Source organism: Sprattus sprattus (genome assembly GCF_963457725.1).
Source record: "Sprattus sprattus genome assembly, chromosome: 6".
Lineage (NCBI taxonomy): Eukaryota > Metazoa > Chordata > Actinopteri > Clupeiformes > Clupeidae > Sprattus > Sprattus sprattus.
In genome coordinates this window covers 19,139,542-19,153,128 of record NC_137925.1, presented here as the reverse complement: position 1 = coordinate 19,153,128, position 13,587 = coordinate 19,139,542, and the positions used below count along the sequence as shown (strand labels likewise).

The 13,587-nt window shown below is 41.3% G+C and overlaps 1 protein-coding gene across 4 annotated transcripts; it reads left to right on the top strand.

Moving 5' to 3' along the window:
- Positions 1-735: 735 nt before the first annotated feature.
- rnf44 (ring finger protein 44) lies at positions 736-11,391 on the top strand. 4 transcript variants are annotated; one of them, XM_080841164.1, is made up of 11 exons: positions 736-829; positions 4,675-4,873; positions 5,042-5,261; positions 5,395-5,562; positions 6,333-6,506; positions 7,754-7,915; positions 8,068-8,183; positions 8,452-8,539; positions 8,685-8,806; positions 8,902-9,001; positions 9,102-11,391. In XM_080841164.1, the coding sequence occupies exons 2-11, from the start codon at positions 4,767-4,769 to the stop codon at positions 9,162-9,164; spliced, it is 1,320 nt and encodes a 439-aa protein (XP_080697290.1). In that variant the 5' UTR covers positions 736-829; positions 4,675-4,766; the 3' UTR covers positions 9,165-11,391. The 4 variants fall into 4 exon arrangements, with proteins under 4 accessions (XP_080697290.1, XP_080697292.1, XP_080697289.1 ...); XM_080841166.1 differs by lacking the exon at positions 736-829 and adding an exon at positions 2,685-2,966 and having other exon boundaries at positions 5,395-5,514; XM_080841163.1 differs by lacking the exon at positions 736-829 and adding an exon at positions 2,685-2,966.
- Positions 11,392-13,587: the final 2,196 nt, after the last annotated feature.

Here is a 13,587-nt window from a genome sequence, read left to right as displayed (position 1 = left end):
GTCTGAGTGGTAAACAGGAAAACTAATGTAAAAACAATATACTGCTTAAAAAACATACTGTGTCCTTATTAGACAACGTTAAAAAGCACAAGGATTTCTTATTGGTTATAGTTATCCATGTAATTACACAAGATCGTGTATCCAGAATTAACATTGTAACTGAGTGTATGCTACAAACGCCATCTAGACAGCTACGGGTAAAACCGTACACGAGTTCAAACCGATGGACTAGCCTACATGAATTTGGAATAATATTGTCTCCTAAGTTTATATGAAAAGGGGGGAAATCGGTAGAGTGAACTTGTCCTCGGGCATTTATCTTCCTGAATGATTTGAAGCGCATTGTTTGGCAAAAAATAAATCTAATCCCTTCGGTCTTTTGGATCACTGACCTGTCCACTTTCAAGTGATCTTGATAACCGACACATGACATTGAGGAAATTATTTGGTATCTTATCGTAAAGGTATTACGGTAAAACTAGATGTAGGGAGAGCGCCCTCTCAAAAGCTCTGGAAAGGGGTATATCACAAAACTACTAAAACGTTGGAAAGACATGAGGTTGCCTTGTATGTTGTCAGTGTTTGCTTCAGATTCCCTACGTAGGTCACTAACTTTTCATGCCACTATTTTCTCCAGCAACCTTAATATTTACTTCGTTCCTTGAGGATGCGACGATGTTATACCTTTCTCTGCAATAGTGGTGAAATCCACGGAATGTTCCATTTACAGGAACAGCTGAAGATAATGCCGCACCGAATATATGAAAGAGATGTGAAGGATTACAAGGAGAATTAACAGTGAATCAAATGCTTGCAAATTAACAATCAGGTAACCATGTGGGCCTTTTTAACGTTATGAACACTATTTTCTTTGGGCTGTTTAGGACTGCATGTTTGGTTGCTTGGTTTCTTTTTTTTTTCCGGGGTTGGCGTTTGCTTCTCCGTTCGTCTTTTCCCCCTAGCCTTGAGCCCCTCCTTGTTTTGCTGCTTGTTAGCTATAGCTATGTTGTAATGTTTACATTCAGGCCAGAGTATGGGAAACGCGCTCCTTTCCAATAGTGCATTTACTTTTCCATGTAATATGCTAAAACCCCTTGCAGACAGTAGGCCGAAGAAGTAACTACAATTTACAAAAAAAATGTCTTTCTCTTCCGTCTCCTCATCAGTGGTAGGGTATGCAACAGTATTTTCTCTGCAGTGTGGCAGCTGCACAGGCCTATTTTATGAATTGTAAGCTGTCTAAGATACATAAATTACGATTTTGAAATCGTCAGACAAATCACATAAGAAACAGGGAATACATAATCTCAGTCATATTTACAATTGGCTGTGGGGCCCTGGTGTAATATTCACAGGGCCTAGGCTATTCCACATAATCTATATATTCATGTTTTGTTTTTTTAAAACTCGCATGTTGTTAAAAATGTTTAACTAAGGATGAGGTTTAGTCATGCTCAAACAAATTACATAGCTTTCACAACAAACCACAAATCATCTTCTCTTTGCCAGCTCCCCGTTTTGCTGCAAGTCTTACGTAACAGGCTAGGCTATGTCATATCTTCTCTTATGAGATGAGTTAACAGCCAAATCAGCGAGGGCAGGGAATCGGCGCATGTTCGGAAAGTGTCTAGTTTGTTCTCTGTTGGTCGCGCGGTGAAATCAAAAGTATTGCACAGAATACTTCAAATCAATTTATGATTTTTAATGTTTCGTTCCTATCCTCGTACATTCCCGCGAGTTTCTACAACGGCACTAAAATGCCTTCTCGGTCAGACAGCAGTCCATCGTCTGCGTAGGCCTACACGGAGACAGATCATTATCCGTAGCATGTTTACAAATCTATTTGGATAGCATGTCAGTATGTAGGCTTAAAGTCCGATCTTTTCGCTTTGAAAGTAGTTTTTATGCATTCTATAGGTTCCGCATAGACTATGATTTGTTCTTAGATGTATAAAAACTGTGGTGTTTTGAGATGGTGGCTATTTAGTGACAACAGGGGGTTGTTTGGATGCTGTTATTAGACCTGCATGCCAATGTGGAACTGACATGTGACCTGGTAAAAGACTTAGCCTACAGGTAGAGGTATCTAGGATGCCACAGCTGAGCCCAAGAAACAACACCTGGGTTGTTGCGCTGTTTTACAGACTTAATCTTTTGAAAGTATTTGAGCTTTACAAATTGTTAGATGTCACTATCAGTTAAATGTGTAATCCTGTCATGAATTATATAATCACTTTAGTAGGAGTTTGGCTGTCATTATGCAAGAGGCCTATTGCATATTCAGAGTTTAGACATTGTAATAGCCAACTTGCATTTTCGTTCCAGACTTTTTACCTCATATTATTTTGGATGACTAAAGTTAGAAAAATCAGAACCAAATGCATTACTAGCCTCCATAAAGACAAAAGAAGCACTGATGAGTTTATGCGCTGTTACACATAGCCCTAAGATTACACCAAGGAAAGTAACCAATAATATATCAAGTAGTAGATACAATACGCCTGGACGCCGTGTAGAATTCCAAAATCGGATACAATCTATCCAAGTCTGTTTTACGGCTATATATCGATTCGATTCTGTTTGATTGGTCCTCCAGGGCACTTGCGTAGAGAGTTCAGGGATGAAGGCGTGGTGTCGTACTCTATTCCCAACAACAAGACATTGAATGGAAACACGCGCCAAGGAATGTTGTGAATTAAATATTTCTTAGAATGTTAAAGCAAACGCAGCAGTTACTTCGTTTAGTAAGAAACTCATTTTAAATATTAATTTGGTGCCATATGGATGGCTTTGCGATATAGACTTCCCGTAAACCACTGCAAGCCATTGTTTGTGTCTGAATTGGACTTCTCCACATCAAGATCAACAAGCAACAGCTAACGTTAACTTTTAGGCTTCCGATGAACGAAACAACTACTGTCACCTCCACGATTGAAAAGAAACACCAGAACATCTGCTAACGCTAGGTACTAACTGGCAACGAAGTTTAACGTTATTCTACGAAAGCTAGCTAACGTTAGCTAGTATAACACTGACTAGCTATGCTAGGTAGGATGCTATAATGCCAAACTGAGGCTAACAATCTAGCATAGCGTTAACTAGCTATCCCTAGCATTGTTTGCCTGAATTACTGATAGCTAGCATAGTTGCCCTAGCCAGCTCTATTGCCACTTTTATCGCGCAACCTACGTGCATGTGCGGTAATGTAGACCAACGGTGGTTTGTGGCCAAAGAAATAACATGTAAGAACAGTTAACGTTAGAGTGTCCTAACGCTGCCAGATTTCAAACAACAGCCTAGCGTCAACTCGTCAAAAATAGTTTCTTCCACTCTAACGTTGCCTTTTAATATAAGTTAATAATTTGAGGAATTAAGGGCATTTCCTGCTTGGTTAGCAAGATGGTTGTCGTTGTTTTGCTGCTCTAGCTCGGTCAACGTCGGTCAGCTAGTTGACGTTAGAAGTAACTTGTACAGTACTGTCATATGATATGCAATGCGTCTCTGTCATGTGTCACTATATGATTGCTATGGTTGTGCAGGATAACTTTCACAGGACAAGAAATTAACTGTTATCTCAGCTAGCTTCGGAGCTTACGTTGGGTGTTTGTCGACCTTAATGTAAGGGAGATCATAAGGTAACCTTAGATGGTTTATTGAACTACCTTTGTGTCGTCGATGGCAGACTAGTAACGTTAGCCCACTTTTTATATAATTTACAATATATTGTAATCATTTGGAAAGCTTGCCAAGTCAATAGTTGTTCGATGTTGGTAGCTAATATTAGCCAGATGGCTAAGGCTTTGTTGAAGCTCACACTAACTAACGTTAATGTTAGCTAGGAAAGACATCATGCTACCCGACGAGATTACAGCGGTTTAGCCTAGTAGCTAAATATCATGTGAACTTCATTTACAAATCAGTAGTTTAATGGACGAAGCTGTTATATGGGTATGCCATGATCTGGTTTTCTAGAAAGGTCGAGATTTGAGTGTCGAAGTGTCGCTAGTTTGGTTATTGGACTCCATTTCATGTCGACTCTTTGTTATTGCTTTGTTTCTGCCCCTGAGCACATGGCTTTCCTTGCTTTGTTGTTAAAGTTGCAGTACTCCCATTCTGCACTGCCCAGTCCTTTGTGTTTTGTCCAACTAACAAATGTTTTTATTATGCTTTGTTAAAAATAATATGTGCATTTGTATCCTGCGTCGAAGACATGCGACATTTTAATGGTTTATTGTTGTTTGGGTGTGTTTTGACTTGCTCGTTAGGTTAGTTTACACCGGAGTTGTATTTGGGATGGCTCCTACGGTGACTGAACAATGACATGCAATGTATTTTTTTAAATTCTCAAATAAAATAGACGGTGACTGAATTGTATCAACCTTTAATCTCCTCCTTGTCATAGTTGTTTTAGTAATCCGCACAAGTATCTATTTGCGCGTTGCCCTTGCAGGTTACTGCCGTGAAATAAACCAACTATCTGGATGTCTTTAGTTGAGAAGGGCTGCTGCCATTATACACTGATATCATGCACTGAATTGTGTGGTGTCCTATAGTCTCTAACTTTACTTTGTTTTAGGCCGCTCAGATTTGAACAGTGAATGTTGTGAAGGGTTTTGTGTTCAATCAAGAATATTGTGTTTTTTGAGAAAATAATGCAATGTGTTTCTAACATAGAGTGAAGACAATCTAAAGCTGCAAGACACAAGTGCCTCCAGCACTGAAGGTCTCCCTCTTCCTGAGAGTGACTCGTCCCCACGACGTCACAAATGCGACCATGGGAAATAGCAGTGAATAGGCGGCCACCACCTGCCCCCTTAAATCAGAGGAGGTTCCTTGGGGAGCCCTGCAACACCCCTGTGCATCTCAGGAGAAGGTGAGTAAGAGCTTTTGGTGAAGCTCACAGAAGACTTTAACATGTTTGTGTTTGAGAGCCCTAATGTTTTTCAGTCTGATGTAAAACAGTCATCCACCCACCCTAAGGATTGCCGGACATGCTCTGGTCACAACAACTAAGACATGTCTGATTTGTGTCATGATGTAGCCCTCCAGTACGACGACAGTGGGGTCAACGAGACCGGCCTGTACTGCATGGCTCCCTGCACCAGGATGAGAGCTTCCACCACACGCTCTTCTCGCAGCATCAGCAGCAGATTCCTTTAGATGAGTCTAGACAGTACAGCCATACCAGCGCACCACGTATGCTCCACCCTGCCACGCACCCTCCTCAGCAGAACCCCATCATGGTGGATCTTCACGAGCAGGTAGGAGGCTCTGCAAGAGCCTGAGAACTAGGACGGGCCTTTGTGGCAGTCTCCGCTACTCTGCACAGGGGGTCAAGGTCATGTTGGTGGCGTCCATTTTGTTAAAATGGTATTTCTCTCTCCCCCCTTCAAGATGCACCAAGGATCAGTCCCAATATCTTACACAGTTACCACGGTGACGACCCACGGTTTTCCTATCCACACCGGGCAACCTATCCCAGGGTGCAACACTCAGCAGCTCCCAGCATGCTCGGTAATGTTCAGCGGACAGCTCTCTCTGCTCTGCTGCCTTCCTCCTCCTGTGAGTTTGAAAAGGAAGAGCTGGATTGTCAGCGAAGTTTGTGTAGTGTACACCTTATGACCCCATACCACTCCAGCTTTATTCTGTGTCAGTGTTTTTGTTGTAGACAACCATCAAGCTTTCCCTTCTCTGTTGTGTTTTCTTTTATAATGCAGATCAGATGTCATTTTGCACTCACCCCAGCTTCAAAGGTTTAATTAAAGCTATTAAACTGCTTCTGTACAGGTTCCTTCCATTTAAGAGTATGTAGACACCGTTAGCCACAGTTAGCCCAGCTGTTTTGTCTTGACTTGACTTGTACATAATAGCCTCTAATTGAAATGGTTGTGTATGCAGTGAGAACGTGAAGCTTAGGAACGACTGTCGGTAGAGTAATATGTCAAAACGGTACACAAATCGTGTTGTCCGCTTGAGCCATAACATTTGTGCTGTCAACATATCCACTCCCTGTATCATATTTGTGTTAGTAAATGATAGAAGTGTTAAAACTGTGTTGAATGTATTTGTGTACTTAGGCTATCAAGTAAGCAGTTGGCAAACTTAATTATCTTTTAAGTTTTAGTCATAAGAAAGTCTTATTGATGAGATGAGTTACCAACTGGGTACACACACTTAACAAAGATGAAGCAAAACTATGTGCAAAATGCCTGACCCAAGTGACCATAGTTAGACTACTCAAGATAAAATAAGACATTCTTCAAGATTATAATATATTATATGCTACAACTAATAATCTCTGTTGTTTATTTTTGTGTGTTTGTCTTCTACAGCTAATCCAAGCATGTACAATGCAGCATTTACCAGTGTCTTACCAAGCCTTCCCGCCACTCATCTCCAGTGAGCATTTTATACTGCACCCCTCTCCACCTGTGCCCCCACACCAGCCACCACACCTTGCTCCTCTGAGCCAGTTTGTTCCCTTACAGCCTCAGCATCCGCGCATGGTGAGTGCCTATTGTTACGGGCCAGCTACTCTCCCAGCTGTAGAAAAAATGAGGGAAAGTAGGGCGGTAACTAAGGTGTGTGTGTGTGTGTGTGTGTGTGTGTGTGTGTGTGTGTGTGTGTGTGTGTGTGTGTGTGTGTGTTGTGTGTGTTGTGTGTGTGTGTGTGTCTCAAAACAAAACAAACAAAGCTCTGTTGGTCTAGCACCTAACGTACCCCTCAGAGAGATGAGGCTTCCCTTCTTTCACACCGAAGTATGGTCCTCTCCAGTGTCCTCCATCAATCGTGCAACGCATGGACAGTCCATGTGTTGTTTTATCCCTTTTTGTTTAGTTTAATCTGTTTCGCTTTTCTGTTTTTTTTAACATGAACCTGCATGGTTCTTCCTTTCCCCCAGTATCCTGTGTAGCTTGGGTGAAGGCAATGGTGTGAATCACTATATTCTCCCAGTGTGGCTACAGGTATTAAGCTGGTTTAAACAAAAGAAAAACAAATACAAAAACCAACTTCCCTTTGAGCCAAACTAATCCACCTTCCTCTAAGCTGATCAGGTCGAAGAAAAGCCTCCTTTTCCAGAGTACCACAACACCGTACCTTTTTGTCCATACAAAGAACAGTTTCTAGACCATGGCCATTCTTCCAAACCCACCTAACCCCCAACACAGATACCGCCATCATTGCTATTAAAAGGATAGTCCCATCCCTACTGAGGGTCCGTCAGCTGCAAGGACGCAGCAGGTGCCAGTATTTAAACAAAGAAATAAACAAAAGGATGAATGCATGTATGTATGTATGTGTACTTGGGTGTGTCTATACATGTTTGTAACACTATTAGGAGGAACTTCACTTCCACTGGAGGTATTTTCAGATTTGAGGGGGGGTTGTGTCAGCTGAAATGTTGATTTGTCCTGAATGATTTCAATGACTGTTTGGTAAACTATGGTTGCACCAAATTGTTATTTGACAAGGCTCAGTTTTAAGCATCTGCTATTTGTGATATATGGTGTTCATTTTCCAAAGCCTGTTATAGACTTACTTGCAGTTTGCCCATTGTTTTCTTGCACCCATGGGGCTTTTCTTTTTAGGGGTGGGGGTGCAGTTATGGTAGTAGTAGTGATGGGAAGGCACTCTGTGGCTGTCTTCAACATTCAGGCTTTCGGGTGATTTCAGTGACTCAGATGTAATGGGTGTGTACCCCTCTCTAGTTCAGTTTTGAGCTCCAGACTAACCAGCAGGTTTTCCCATACAGCCTCTGCAGAGGGTAGAAAATGAAGTTGACCTAAGAGGGGACCAGCACCCCATGGGGACCTTCTCCTATCCTCCTGCGCATCATCCACCAGCAATGCCTCCCTCAATGCCCTTGCAGTACCTTCCTCAAGAGCCGCTTCACCAGGAACTGCCCTTCGGAGTGGTAAGCTACCCAGACCCCCCCAACACAAACATACACTTTTTATTTTTTGTAAACTTTTTTTTGTGCTACAAACTTTTTTTTGTAGCATATTTCTGTCAAACTCTGTTTTTTGTATCTGATGTGTTGTGTGTCTCCTCTCTGGTTGGGTGCAGCCATATCCCCATGTGCTGCCAAGGCGTGTAAATGGACAGAGATACAGGTTACAGCAGCCTTTGCCCCCGCCACCTCCACCGCCACCCTACTACCCCGGCTTTTTACCTTATTTCCTGTAAGTAACATTGTATCCGTTCAATTCATACAGTCATCTCTCATGGTCATAATTTTGTATTCATTTGTGCAGATCTTTAAATAATGTTGGTTATTTGTGTATTTAAGATTTTGGGAATGCCCATGCCTTATGCACCCTTTAACATAAAACATGAACGGTTAAGCAGTTCACCTCAATACCATGGAATGGACTTTACTGGAAAGTTCCTGTTGCTAGCTGCGTGTCCTGCATCGGAAAGGTGGGTGAACTGATTTGTGTGTCTGTGCAGTTCAATGCTTCCAGTGCCTCCAACTGCAGTGGGCCCAGCCATAAGTCTGGACTTGGATGTGGATGATGTGGAGATGGAGAACTATGAGGTAATGGTAAAGTAGATCTTAAGAAAGACCCCCCCCCCAAAAAAAAAAAAACAATCATAAATGGTATTTCTCAACATTTCCTTTGAGATCTGTTCTTTTGAGGTGGTCATGTCACCTTTTAAAATGTAACTGAATTTCTTCTCAGGCATTGCTCAACTTGGCCGAAAGGCTTGGCGAAGCCAAACCGCGAGGACTCACTAAAGCCGATATAGAGCAGCTTCCGTCCTACCGGTTCAATCTCGAGAACCACCAATCTGAACAAACCCTGTAAGTACTGCTCTGTGATGCACGAGGATGTTAATACACCTTGCTGGATGAGCAACATTAACATTTATGTTTCCATCTCATTTGCCCCCAAACAGGTGTGTTGTATGCTTTAGTGATTTTGAGTCAAGGCAGCTACTCCGAGTACTACCCTGCAATCACGAGTTTCATGCTAAATGTGTGGACAAATGGTTGAAGGTAAGTTTCTCTGCCCTTTCTTCCATGATGTCTTTGTTAGACGCTCAAAGATGGGCTGTTTTTAAATATTGGTAAATGCGTCCATCCCTGTATGTTGCAGACCAATCGCACTTGTCCAATCTGTCGAGCAGATGCCTCGGAGGCTCATCGGGACGTCGATTGAGCCGGCTCCATGATCTGCATTGGAAAACAGCACAAAAAAAAAAACAAGAAGAAGAAGAAAAAAAACACGACAAACACAACTGGAGTCCTTGACTGGGGATAATCTGCCACCTAACCTGTGCTCTCCAGCCAAACCAATACCGACATCCCTCCCCCTCCCCACTTCAACCAATAAGCAATCTTGGATTTTGTATGGAACGTGTTTGACCTCCGCTGTGCATCGTCGTGTGAGTTTCATCAACGCTACTGCCTACTATAGCCACCAATAGTTATGGGATTTTTAATCTCTCCTTTCCCAATCCCCTTTTTCTTTTCTGCCCTCGTCTTTTGCAGACTCCAAAGATTTAACATGGATGTGATGTGTTGCCATTTTTATTATTTTCGTTTTTTTTTTTTTTTTTTATGGAATATTCTCTAGCTATTTGGGCTTTTCTTCACATAAGGCGCTAATATAAGGTGTGCATCAGCAGTCGGAGGGAGTTATAGGACTGGGATGAGGGGATGGTTGGATTGGCAGACCTGTCAATCTGCCAAGCAGGGAAGGCTAAAACAGTTGGTTGTTGAAGTTACTGGGCCATTCCACTGGTTCAAAAGAAACCGTTTGACCATCATAGATGCATGTTTGTGTAGGTGATGGGCAAAGTGACTTGTTAAATAATGTACGTTTTTTGCAATAATGTATCGACAATTTCAATATCGCTATCTGAGTTTAGTTTTTACATTTTATTTTCACCTTCGAATGCTATTGTGAAAGAATGACTTGCAGTGGTTAAACGTTCAGAATCTTTTAACACCTGATGTAAAAGGAGGGAAAAAAAGAAGAAAAAAACTCCAACACAAAATATGACTGTAAACGATGGACATGCACCTGGTTGGAAACCCAACCCCCCCTCCCGACGTGGACTTGAGGAGGGTTTAGGAATCTCCCTCTTAGCAGGGGAAAGCATTTGGGGGTGGGTTGGGAGGGTGGCACGAAGTTGCGGGACAATGGCGTGGAGTGTTGTAACCATTGCTGCTCTGGCATTGGGCACACCCAGTCTGGCATAGACTCACAGCGTGAGGGGAGGGGTGGGGGGCTGCCAGCCTCTTGCCAGAGTCATCTGGCTTCACTGCACAAGCCACCACACCACGTCCCCACTTACCCACGTCCTCCATGTTCAGCCGGCTCCCTCCAGGGTCGAAAAGTGCCCGGCACAATGCGGTGTGTTCTCCTACCAAAACACCCATGAGCTGCCACTTCAAAAAAAACAACAACAAAAAAGAGAGAGGGGCCCTAGACAACCTGGAGAGAATGCCTGGAAGAAGATTTTGCATGGACTCCTTTTTAGACTAGCAATATTTTAAGCGAGAAATTTCCAACACATGTTTAACAATTAGACACCATTAAACAAAGAAAAGACGAAGTAAGCAAACTAAAAAAAAAAAAGAGAAAGAGGAAAAAAAAAGACATGCTAGCTTAAAGCAGAGGGGACCCAAGTCTTGAATGGCCTATATCTTACCATTTGATTACACCTCTGCATTTGTGGTAGAGCTGGGGAAAGGAAAAAAAAGAAAAGAAACGTACGTAAAAGAAAATAACATCTGACATTCACAAGCTGACACTGGAGAGTTCGACGCCCTTTTGCAGAAAGCAATATGTGCAGTGAGTGTTTGAATGGAACATTTCTTCCTGTTTGTGGAAGACCAGGCTTTTTCCTTGTTTTGAGCCAAATATTCAATATACTCAAGATTTCAGCTCTGCCTTCTTACGACCTTGACAAGCACAAACCTATTACTAATCTTTTAAAAAATATATATATACTTTGTCAGTTCCACTTGTTTTAAGAGTATACGGTTTTTAAATGGTGTTATTTATTGGTTTTAACTTAGATAACATTTGAAGGACAAGGTCAGAGTACTAACATGGTATGTGTATGTGTGTTATATTTTGGCAATGCTGTCAGGTCTCAGGCCATGTTAATGGTGTAAAGTGATGTTAAAGATAAAAAAAAAAACAGCATTGTATGCATAGCTTCAGTGTGAAAGGTTTAAAAGTTATCGTCTTGTTTTGAAGACAAAAGAATGTTTTAAAATTCCCTGTTAATGTAACTGACACTTCTTCTGCGTGTCAGTTGACTGTCGTAGTGTCCAAGATCAGGAAGGGATTTAAACGGCATCCTTCAAGTTGGGTCTTACGAGTAATGCACTGTAATGTGTTCAATTCACTCTTCTTAAACTTCCAAAATGGTATCCGGTTTAGGGGGGGGGGTGGGGTGGGATTATGAAATAGGGTTCTTTTCAAAAGTGGTCTGTAATTCCAGAGCTAATATTCCTACCCGTGAAAAGCACTGAGTAGCAGTTACAGCCCATGTGATGGGGTATGGGGACCTTGCCATGTTTTAAAGCATTTCTGGTAAATATGTGCCAGCTCAAGAAAACAATATTAAAAAGAAGCCATTGTAATGAGTTTAACCCAGTTTTGATGACTTAATTTGATCTTTCTATATATATACGCATATGTTCACTGGCATATATTTTAAGTTTAAAAGAAAAATCACTCAGGGCCTCTCGGTAACTAAGAAGAAGGAAAACAGTCGCGTTCAAATGGAAATGATGCCATGGGGATGTATTTGAATTTTGATGGTTGTTTTCCTCAGGCCATGTGTATTTTTAAATGTAATCAACAACTAATACTTAATTTTTGCTGGTAGTAGTGGATGTTACACCATATTAAGACAGGCATGCTAGAGAGGAAAAGAAAAAGGAGATATAATGTAGAGCGAAAAGAGGCATTGTGTCACTGCAACCAATCAGTGTATGTTACTTCAAACCTGTTCTACATTTCCTTTCCATGTTCTTGTACTTGAACGAAACACACATAGCGGTTGTGATCCCATTTTGTGCCTCTGTGCACACTATCCTACCTAAACCACTTCCAAGAAATATTCTAAAGGTGTTTGCATGATTTAAGAAAATTACAAAAAAAAAAAAACCTAGAACAAGTGTGTATTTTCAGTGGAAGATATCTAGAAATGGGGCGGGACATATTTAATTGTGCACCATATGCATGCATGTCTGACCAGGTCCCCATCGGTTTTTGCTAGCTCTAGTTGGCTTTGGGTTAATCGGGGTTGGGGACTATTTGCTCAGCTAATTACTGCCATGCATTGTACTGCACACATTTGTAATAGAACTGAATGACTACAAGATTTTATTGCGCTAATTCTTTGTTACCAAAAAAAAAAGATTACAAAAAAGAAAAAAGATAAAGAGAAGATAAGCAAGAACAAAAAAAAAAAAAAACCTGTAGCTCTTCAGAAACTGGGGGATAGAGCTGGTTTGAACACAAGGTTTCCTCTACCACATTTCTGCTTACGTTTATTGCCTCAGTGACTGAAATACATGCCTGAAAACTAGATAATCGAAAGCCATATAGTGACAAGGTGCTAGATGTTCTATTTTAGGTATGTTGCTACTTTCACTTAAGGGAATGCAATAGTCTGCCATGAAGCTCATGTACTCCAAGCAGCATGCTGTGTCAACCCCACCCTTAAAATTGGTCAACAATGGTCACCAGAGGGTCAAAAAAATTAGACGAGGGTGGGGTGGGGTGGGGTGGGGTTCCCTGTTACCTTACTGTTTCTTTAGTTTTTTTGTTTCCTTTTGTTGTTACTGTCTTTTATCCTGCAGCTCTCTGTTGTCAGTGCAACTTATGTAAATGTGTCCTTATTAGAAAACAAATCTTTTACTGCCCAGGTGATCAGATCAAGTACATCTGCCTTAAATTATCAAGTTATGTATTGTCTGGATGTCAGGCTTCCAACAACTTGTTTGAGAGTAACTACTATTGCTACTACTGCTACCATTAAAACAAACAAACAAAACAATCTCAAAAAAGGTCTGTGGCCCTTACCAATTGTAATGTTGAAACCTTATTGTTACACTTAAAATTGAATTCAGACAAACTTGACCACTACAGTAAGGGATCTCCTTCGTTTTGCTGTTTATGCTAAAACATTGTGTTTTGATTTCCCGCTTCTGTGGCTTTGTTTTCTTCACGAATACCAAATTCCCTTAAATCCTCACAAAAATCATTTAAACGATACAAAAGATCAAAAGGGTGAAAAAAAAAATAGAATCTTGTAGTCTTTCTGTTATCCGATTAATAAATAATCTCACAGCTTTTGTGGTGCAAAATTGTGTTACAATAAGCAGCTGAAATATTATTTAGGAATTTGTGATTTTATTGATTGCTCAGTAGATGCCACTGATTGTTTACCAATGATTTTTGCTGTGGTGGGATAGTGGATTGTTTACTGTTCTTATACTCCCCCTGGCCTCTAGGGGTCCTCGCCTGAACTCCAGACTACCCACCCGCCAACCAGGCCAGGGGCATGTGTTCTGTGTTAGGAAGATATTTTGCTTTGGTACTTGCACATTTACAG